Source organism: Diaphorina citri, unplaced genomic scaffold (genome assembly GCF_000475195.1).
Source record: "Diaphorina citri unplaced genomic scaffold, Diaci psyllid genome assembly version 1.1 scaffold312, whole genome shotgun sequence".
Classification (NCBI taxonomy): domain Eukaryota; kingdom Metazoa; phylum Arthropoda; class Insecta; order Hemiptera; family Psyllidae; genus Diaphorina; species Diaphorina citri.
Window position 1 is genome coordinate 244,287 of NW_007377747.1, and position 10,467 is coordinate 254,753.

Here is a 10,467-nt window from a genome sequence, read left to right on the forward strand (position 1 = left end):
CGATGCCGCTCTCTCTCTCTCCAACAAAAAAAAAAAAAAACAGAATGAATTACAAAGACTTATCGCTCCCTTGATCAGTTGCGGAATTCCAACAGCCAGCAGAGAGAAGAAGAAGAAGAAGAAGATTAGGCAGTCTTTTTCGCCTCTCTCTTGCTTCTTTAGCTATCCTCTTCGTCGGGCAGGCCTCGATGCTTGGATAGACGAATTGGGCCGCAACACGCTTAGCTGTTGGGCGTTGGATACTCGAATGTTCATTTGCGTGTATTTTGATCGGATCTGCTCTGTCTGACTTGTTGCTCTCATATTGAAACGTTCTATAAATCTGCCTTTTTTAGGAGGAAACGCGTCGCACACTTCCACTTAACAGTTACTGTATCGGCGAGCAGGGAAATATTGAAAAAAAAATTAAGTTTATAACCTAAGGTCGGACAAATTGTATAGGTGCGATTAAGACTTGAACTTGAACCACCACTTTCACCGAAATCAATATTAAACCCCCATCTTTCTGTGTTCCCAGGTGCTGAAGAAATACCAGGCCTCGGTTCAGCAGTTATCCTCGGAGCAGGCCAGTCTTCAGGAGGCCACAACCCGCATATCCGAACTCGAGGCCGAAACCTCTTCCTACAAGGATCAGCTGGCCGAGCTGAACTCTAAACTGGAATCGATAGAAACCCATGGTGACCCGTCTAGTACGCTGGCACTGAAGAGGTTGCAACTCAAGTGTAAGGAACTCGAGAGTAAGCTGGAGTTTGAACACACGACGCGATCCAGACTGGAGGTGAGTACTTTGTAATTTTATTTATTGTTCTAAAACATAAATAGAATTGTTTCGAACATTGAAACATATATAAGAGAGAGAGAGAGAGAGAGAAAGAGAGAGAGAGAAAGAGAGAGAGAGAAAGAGAGAGAGAAAGAGAGAGAGAGAGAGAGAGAGCTATATTTTATTATGTCACATAATAAAATACAGCTATACTAACACAGCCCTTTCGCATCCCCAGGTCCAAATCAACCGGCTCAAAGAGAACACGGACAAGCTACAATCCGAATGTAACGTGCTACGCGCCAAGGAATCCGCCAGTTCCAACGATGTGCGCAAACTACAGCGAACCATCCGGGAGCTGAAGGAAAACATCCAGAGCTTGGAAGCGAAAGGGATCAACGATTCTCTCAAACGAAAGGAGCTGGAGAAGGAGATCCAATGTCGGGAAGCTGAGGTAAGATGGTTGTTCCGACTGAAAGGACATCAGATTTATTCTACTAATGGCTGGAACTACAGTCCAGTCTGGGTTTAAATTCGGTTTAAATTAAACTCACTAAAGAGCGGCGATAGCATGAATTATCTATTATTATTATTTATTTATTTTTCGCAGATCGCCACCCTGAAGAATGAACTGTCAGTGGCCTCCCAGAGGATAGCAGATCTCCAGCATGCCGTGCGTAAATTACAGCGGACCATTCGGGAATTGAAGGAAAACATCCAGAGCTTGGAAGCGAAAGGGATCAATGATTCTCTCAAACGGAAGGAGCTGGAGAAGGAGATCCAATGTCGGGAAGCTGAGGTAAGATGGTTGTTCCGACTGAAAGGGCATCAGATTTATTCTACTAATGGCTGGAACTACAGTCCAGTCTGGGTTTCAATTCGGTTTAAATTAAACTCACTAAAGAGCGACGATAGCATGGGGGCATGTTTAGCCCAGTGGTAATGCGCTTGCCTGCCATGCAGAAGGTCCCGGAATCGAATAGCAGCATCGACAAAAATTGCTCCAAATTTTTAGAGTCGAGCCTACAGTCTTCTTCCCAGCCTTTTCCTATTAATAGGGTCGGCGTTTCTTGTCAGTATCTTCCAGGCACCCCTATTGTGTACCTCATGTCCTGATGAGTTTTTCTCACCCAGGTCTTGATTCACACAATCTTTCCACCTTTTCTTCGGTCTACCTCGCCCTTTTCTCCCCCTCACTTCCATTCTCTCAACTCTTTTCCCTATGTATGTATGTAGCTCTCATCTCTTCTTTCAACATGTACATACCACTGTAGTCTCCCCTCCTGGATCTTCCTCCACACTTCCGTTACCTTTATCCTATTCCGTATACGGCCCTGCATGAATTACCTATTATTATTTATTTATTTTTCGCAGATCGCCACCCTGAAGAATGAACTGTCAGTGGCCTCCCAGAGGATAGCAGATCTCCAGCATGCCATACGAGGCGACATAGATGATAGTGATAGCGACGAGGATTCGGACAACAGGTAGGTTGGGTGGCAGAGAACGACCTCACGCACTAAGTTGAGGTTTTATACTTCACTGAAGCAATAGTTTTAGTCCTAACGTACTACATTGTTTTCTGTCCCAAGTCTAAACTAAACTCAAAATACTTATTTACTTCCTCTCCGTGTCTGTGAAACAGACATGATTCCTGTCTTAGGCCAGCCACTCACTATCAGGTAGATCTGACAGGTACACCTGATCAGGTCTACCTGATAGTATGTGTGCTCATCAGGTGTCACATATACCTGATCAGGTATACCTGATCAGGTCTACCTGATAGTAAGTGGCTGGCCTAAGATTGAAATCAACGTCTAAGTTGGGGAAGTTTAAAATAGACCAGATTGTTTAATCAATGAGTCAAACTAAGTGTGAACTCCAATAGATCAGTTGCACTTACTTGTGTGATGTTTCAAAGTCATAGAGCAGGAAAAATGAGGACCAACGGAATTTTTCTTTTTCTTCTACGACTTCTAGATACCGAGATAAATCGATTTAAATAATACCGATAAATCGTAAAGTTTGACGTCACGACATATGCTCCCGTAGGCGAAATAATGAAGAGGAATATCATGAATGACGCGGTGTATCCTAAGGACACTGTGCGCTCAGAGTCGGCTGTGGGACGATAGTGAAACACTGAACCGGTAAGTGTTTCATCAGTGCAACACTATCTCTGATAATGAAGAGGAATATCATGGATGACGCGGTGTATCCTAAGGACACTGTGCGCTCAGAGTCGGCTGTGGGACGATAGTGGAACACTGAACCGGTAAGTGTTTCATCAGTGCAACACTAGCTCTGATAATGAAGAGGAATATCATGGATCACGCGGTGTATCCTAAGGACACTGTGCGCTCAGAGTCAGCTGTGGGACGATAGTGAAACACTGAACCGGTAAGTGTTTCATCAGTGCAACACTAGCTCTGATAATGAAGAGGAATATCATGGATGACAGTAGGCTACTACTATTATTATTGTGGTCAAATTCTCGAATTTTATTGAGGATAAAATTCCACACCTCAGTCGGGATTGAACCCACAGCCTCCTGTTTACCGGGCGAGCGTCTTGACCACTACACCACCGAAGCAGGATTAGGTAGTTTGGATCTAACTCACTCACTGAGTAATTCACGGAAAAGAATAGTTCTTTCTTTCTAACTGACTCACTCTTTACACATCTCTCGTAAGGATTAAGGATACGATTAGAAATATGCAACATTAACAAAGAAACAGCAATAAATAAGCAATAAAAATAAACATATGTATCAGGTAAAAACAAACATATGTAAAAGTACAATTATTATTTTATTAATTGTCCACACCATTTTGATTGATATTTATCTAAAATGTTCACTATACCGCTGCCACCCATCAACCGTGTCCCGTTTATGCATTCTTAGTTAAAGAAGACCCAATGTGCCTAGGCATGAGTTGGGTCTTTTTTAGACCCAACAAATGCCTAGGCACATGAAAAAAATAAGGAACGGTTCATTTTCTAGTTGGAAGTTGGAAAATGTAGTTGGAAAATGAACTAGAAAATGTTCGGTTAGTTTTCTAGTTAGAAAATTTTCAGCCAATCAGATGGCTTAATCGGAGAGTTTTGTATTTATTTAGTTTTATCCGAATTCTCTTCTCTCTTTACTTTGCTATGTAAGACTAAAAACAGAGCGGAGAGCAAAGAGCGTAGAGCTTTATGCTCTCAGGTCTATGCGGTTTGGATTCGTCGCTTCCCTCTACCTGCTCAATGCTCTATTCGCAATGCTCTATACTCTATGCTCTCTGCTCCACTCTTTTTAGCCTTAGTGACGTCACTGTTTAACTGCTAAGGGCTTTAGTGAAGCGTTGCTATTATTTGGTTTCATGTAATTTAAGCATTTACCTACCTAATTTTACAATGGGCTGTAAAGAGAGAGAGGTGAAAAACCTTTGTATAATTTTAAATAACAAATATCATTATTTTTTTTAAAAGCATCACAAATCTAGCAAAATTTTAATCATTACCGACGGTGTCTGTTTTGGGAAAATTTCTCAAAGTTCTCAAATACAGTGCAGGATGCCTCTTTTAGTTTTGGGGAAAACGTAATTTTCCGGCGGGCACAATGCTTTTATTACCTATATTCGCCCCTGAATTGAACGTAAACTGCCTTTTTTGCATTTATCATTGCATCAGAACGCATTTATTTATTTTATCTACTTTTAAAGAGGTTTAGGCCGTTCAAAGAGTATCAGTTTAGAATAAATTTTGCTCCGGGCGCAACCTGGCGCTTACAAGGCTGGCTGTTTCATATTCCTAGGTTTCCTAGTACAGACACCTAAGTTACACTTTTATCGTTCTTGTTTTGTTGAACAATTTTATATTTTGAAAATAAACGAATAAAAAAATATATTGAGTTTTTTTTGCATTTATCGTTGCATCAGAACGCATTTATTTATTTTATCTACTTTTAAAGAGGTTTAGGCCGTTCCAAGAGTATCAGTTTAGAATAAATTTTGCTCCGGGCGCAACCTGGCGCTTACAAGGCTGGCTGTTTCATATTCCTAGGTTTCCTAGTACAAATTTGTTTTTTCCCCGCTTTGTAATAATCAAATCCCTCTCTTCTGATTGTTTCAGAAATTCGAGCAGTCTCTCCGACGAGCGCGATCATACCAAAGAATAAAGCGATGTGCTATGTAAGTACCTGTGTCTACCTCTCTGTTATAGCTGCTTCCCCAAGTGTAGCACTGTGATTAGTGGCCCTACACTATTAAGTCCGTCACTCAGGCTCAGACCTCTGACGGAACCAGTCTGAACGTGAATGGCGGAAAAATCTCTCAGACGGTCTGAAGCTTTTTTCCTCACATAAGTTTCGGTAGCTTTTTCGGTCACACAAGGCTCGTCTGTCTGTCAGACGTTCTGAGCGTGTGTGTCTGGCATACCACCCCATTTTGTGAACAAAATACTGGCTCTCAAGTAGCACTAAAAAAAATCAATTCCAAACATTCGATTGGCCAAAATTTACTTCAGTCTGACTTGAGAGCGAGAATTCGTGTTATCAAATACGGCAGTTATGGCCGGAGCCTGAATCAGAGTGTAAACTTCTCTGAATTTGAGCAATCTGATTGGTTGATTTGTTTGAAAATATTTACAATACCGCTGCCACCCATCAACCGTGTCCCGTTTATGTATTCTTAGTTAAAAAAGAGTTTCTAGTTGGAAAATGAACTAGAAAATGTTCGGTTAGTTTTCTAGTTACAAAATTTTCAGCCAATCAGATGGCTTAATCGAAGAGTTTTGTGTTTATTTAGTTTTATCCGAATTCTCTTCTCTCTTTACTTTGCTATGTAAGGCTAAAAACAGAGCGGAGAGCAAAGAGCGTATAGCTTTATGCTCTCAGGTCTATGCGGTTTGGATTCGTCGCTTCCCTCTACCTGCTCGATGCTCTATTCGCAATGCTCTATACTCTATGCTCTCTGCTCCACTCTTTTTAGCCTTAGTGACGTCACTGTTTAACTGCTAAGGGCTTTAGTGAAGCGTTGCTATTATTTGGTTTCATGTAATTTAAGCATTTACCTACCTAATTTTACAATGGGCTGTAAAGGGAGAGGTGAAAAACTTTTGCATAATTTTAAATAACAAATATCATTATTTTTAAAAGCATCACAAATCTAGCAAAATTTTAATCATTACCGACGGTGTCTGTTTTGGGAAAATTTCTCAAAGTTCTCAAATACAGTGCAGGATGCCTCTTTTAGTTTTGGGGAAAACGTAATTTTCCGGCGGGCACAATGCTTTTATTACCTATATTCGCCCCTGAATTGAACGTAAACTGCCTTTTTTTGCATTTATCGTTGCATCAGAACGCATTTATTTATTTTATCTACTTTTAAAGAGGTTTAGGCCGTTCCAAGAGTATCAGTTTAGAATAAATTTTGCTCCGGGCGCAACCTGGCGCTTACAAGGCTGGCTGTTTCATATTCCTAGGTTTCCTAGTACAGACACCTAAGTTACACTTTTATCGTTCTTGTTTTGTTGAACAATTTTATATTTTGAAAATAAACGAATAAAAAAATATATTAAGTTTTTTTATGTGAGTAGTTTTCATTTCCATTCATCTGTCAGATAGTATGGTCCAGAAGTCGTGGTCCACATTTCTTTGTTTGGCTGAGGGACTATAAACAGAGAGTAGATCAGCGTCTAGCTAGGGGACTATAAACAGGGGATAGACTAGTCCAAATTTATGCTATATGAGTTTTTTTTATGTGAATAGTTTTCATTTCCATTCATCTGTCAGATAGTATGTCCCAGAAGTCGTAGTCCACATTTCGTTGTCTGGCTGAGGGACTATAAACAGAGAGTAGATCAGCGTCTAGCTAGGGGACTATAAACAGGGGATAGACTAGTCCAAATTTATGCTATATCAATAGCGAAGGTTGAGTGCGAAGGGCATCCACTCGGGAAATTTTGTTTAGCCAAAAGCAGGTGGCCTCAAAGCGATCACTCTAAAGTTGATTGAGAGGCCGACGACAAACGCAGACATGGGAAAAAGGCACAGAAGAAAAGGAGAGCTAGAAACAGAAAATGATCTACAGCCAAAATGAAAAACATGTTGGTTTTCCAGGTGGCCTCAAAGCGATCACTCTAAAGTTGATTGAGAGGCCGACGACAACGCAGACATGGGAAAAAGGCACAGAAGAAAAGGAGAGCTAGAAACAGAAAATGATCTACAGCCAAAATGAAAAACATGTTAGTTTTTAACTGGAATAAAATTTAAATAAAATTATATTTATTTTAGTAAAATTGAGACATCAAACACAACAACAAGAAATACAGACACAAACATAAATCATGCATATCAACCCTGCCGGGAATCGAACCTGGGACCTCCGGCGTGCAAGCCTAGTGTACTGCCCTCCTTACTTAAAAGGTAGTATATCCAAAAACTCAAGTTTTCAGGGATCGACTTTACTGCCTTTTATTCCTTATCCTATAGGAAGGAAAGTAATGTAATCGCGTCAAATTTTAATCGGGTCAGTACGGTTAGAGATATTGTAAAAGTTACAATAGAAGAACACCCAAATAAGCATCATTCAATAGGATAAGGAAAGTCGTGTAATGTTCACACTTTCCTTATCCTATAGGAAGGAAAGTAATGTAATCGGGTCAAATTTTCGATGGTCAGTACGGTTAGAGATATTGTAAAGGTTACAATAGAAGAACACCCAAAGAAGCATCATTCAATAGGATAAGGAATGTCGTGTAATGTTCACACCAGATTATTTCTTTGTTGGGTTGGCATGGCATATGCTGCCATTTCTTATGCCTTTTCTTTCTTAAGAGGACAGTGTAATACTTACTCGGAGGTTTCTTTATGCTTACACTAACATAGATAGTAGATACCACACTAACATAGATAGTAAATAGGTAGATACCTAATAATTGAAATTGAATAATTGATTACGTCTAAAATCACAACACTGAATAGGGCTAGAGATGGTTAAAGAGTGAGTGAGCTGTAAAAAAGAACTACTCTTTCCAGTGAATAACTCACGTGAATGAGTCAGATCCTACCTCACTCTTCAGCTCCCCATAGGTACATATAATAGTGCTTATTTGTACTGCTCGCATACGACTGAAAAGTCGCTTTACTCCAGGTAATGTTCACATCAGATTATTTCTTTGCTGGGTTGGCATGGCATATGCTGCCATTCCATTCCTTATACCTTTTCTTTCTTAGGAGGACAGTGTAATACTTACTCGGAGGTTTCTTTATGCTTACACTAACATAGATAGTAGATACCTAATAATTGAAATTGAATAATTGATTACGTCTAAAATCACAACACTGAATAGGGCTAGAGATGGTTAAAGAGTGAGTGAGCTCTAAAAAAGAACTACTCTTTCCAGTGAATAACTCACGTGAATGAGTCAGATCCTAAGATATGTACCTCACTCTTCAGCTCCCCATAGGTACATATAATAGTGCTTATTTGTACTGCTCGCATACGACTGAAAAGTCGCTTTACTCCAGAAGTAGGCTACTACTATTATTATTGTGGTCCAATTCTCAAATTTTATTGAGGATAAATTTCCATACCTCAGTCGGGATTGAACCCACGCCCTCCTGTTTACCGGGCGAGCGTCTTGACCACTACACCACCGAAGCAGGATTAGGTAGTTTGGATCTAACTCACTCTCTGAGTGATTCACGGAAAAGAGTAGTTCTTTCTTTCTAACCGAGTCACTCTTTACACATCTCTCGTAAGGATTAAGGATACGATTAGAAAATATGCAACATTAACAAAGAAACAGCAATAAATAAGCAATAAAAATAAACATATGTATCAGGTAAAAACAAACATATGTAAAAGTAAGTATAATATGTATCAGTATGTTAATAAGAATAATAAGGTTAATAATTATGATATAAAATCGGAAGATCAAGATACTAATAAAAATTAAATGAGGAAGATCTTGATTTTCACATATAAAATACAATAATCCTAGTCAAAGGATGGGAGACACAAGAAATTTAATGATAATAATTGATAGTGATAATTAATAATGATACTGATAATAATAAATATAATAATAATTGAGATCTATTAAATAAATTTAAACCTAATAATTATTGTATATCCTGTACTAATTGTTTTATTGTCGAATTATTTTACTGACCGCTACTGTATTGTCTTAACAAGGCTAAATTTAATGCAGAGTCTAATAAGTCTCGAATCCATGGGACCAAGTGTTTCATTGGATACTCTCATACTCTTCGTGTAACTGAGATCCGAAAGCTGACCTCTATTCCTTCCTCTCTGTAGTATTATTATTTTCATTACTTTTTTTTACGACATCTTGGTTAGACTGCCGATCAGTCCTATACGGTTAGCACAAGCAAGCACTTTAATGAATATTAAAGTCTACACTGGACGTGTTTCAGGCATTGTACAGAAGATCAACCATAGTGTAGACGCTGCTTAACTATCAAAACTAAAATAGGTTAATCGCCAAACCCAAACCACTTACCTATATCAAGGTTACATCTACCAAAATAAAAATACAACTAGATCAAGATCGAATCTTCAATTTAAACCAATCAGAGATAATCATCTGAAACATCTGAATCCAAAGATCCAACAACAGGATGGGCTCGAAAGACATGCTGTTTTCCTAGAACCCAATCGATCAATCGAAAATCAAATTTAAATTGACATGGATCGGAAGTTCTACTCTAATTGATTGAAATTTTAAAATTTTCGCAGTTAGAGTAGTTAACTTGAAAGGTAGCGCGTCTTGTCTTGTAAGCGCTAAGTCGCGTCTTGTCTTGTAAGCGCAAAGTCGCGGGTTTGATTCCCGCCCGGGGCAAACTTTATTCTTAACAGATAAGATTCGTTCTCGGGACGGCTGGCTTTCTCCTATCCTGTCCTTCTCCCTCCGATGTCGTAACGATAAGACCTCTGTTATTACTGTTCGCTCTATCAAAATTTATTTCAGAGTCTAAAAATCTTGTTTTTTTTTTCCAACTGGGAGATCTTTTTTTTTTTAGCTCTACCAAGAACAATGTAGTAAAGAAAATGTAAGCTACGTACGTATACTCGTATGCATATTCGATAACTAATAACTAGAGAATAAATTAGAAGTAAAAATTATTGTCCGATATTTCGGCATGTTGAATACACAAGAGAGGTCAAGGGAGTTTTCATACACAAAAAAATCCACCTAGAGGCTTGAGTGTAGGAACCAAGAGTCCCAAAGGTGTGCTAAGCTCCACGATTCCAGAGAAAGGATCAGACTTTGGAAGTCGATTTTTTTTTTTTTTTAAGAAAGTGTACAATAGATCAGTTGCGCTTACTTGGGTCATGTTTCAAAGTCATAGAGCAGGAAAACTGAGGACCAACGGAATTTTTCTTTTTCTTCTACGACTTCTAGATACCGAGATAAATTGATTTAAAAAATACCGGTAAATCGTAAACTTTGACGTCACGGCATACGCCCGTAGGCGATGACGTCAGAATTCATTACTCCCGCTTCGTTTGTTTGTGCGCAAGCGTTTCTGCGCATTTTGACGTGAAATCTGACGTCACAACTCTTCGAACTCTTTCATTAGAACGGCAATTAAAAATTAAATTTTCGACCTTTTAAAGTTACTTTTTCCGAGTTTTGACCTCAGATTTGGATTTTTGACAATTTTATACGTAGGAATCGACCTTTTATTAATAATA

General features: G+C 39.0%; 1 protein-coding gene and 1 long non-coding RNA gene across 2 annotated transcripts in view; one reads left to right on the forward strand and one right to left on the reverse strand.

Annotated features, from left to right (window-relative positions):
* Positions 1 to 6,331, forward strand: part of LOC103507429 (unconventional myosin-XVIIIa) — a gene marked incomplete in the record, with an annotated part of 97,720 nt that extends 91,389 nt beyond the window's left edge. Inside the window, 4 exon segments of the mRNA XM_026822286.1 lie at positions 999 to 1,214; positions 1,371 to 1,559; positions 2,135 to 2,247; positions 4,877 to 6,331. Of these exon segments, the coding sequence (XP_026678087.1) occupies positions 999 to 1,214; positions 1,371 to 1,559; positions 2,135 to 2,247; positions 4,877 to 4,922 (564 nt within the window).
* Positions 6,332 to 7,418: 1,087 nt separating this feature from the next.
* Positions 7,419 to 8,282, reverse strand: LOC113466696. Its single transcript, XR_003391018.1, has 2 exons — positions 8,043 to 8,282; positions 7,419 to 7,674 (listed from the first exon to the last, which is right to left on the reverse strand). It is a non-coding gene; the product is annotated as an uncharacterized LOC113466696 (long non-coding RNA).
* Between the last annotated feature and the right edge of the window lie 2,185 nt (positions 8,283 to 10,467).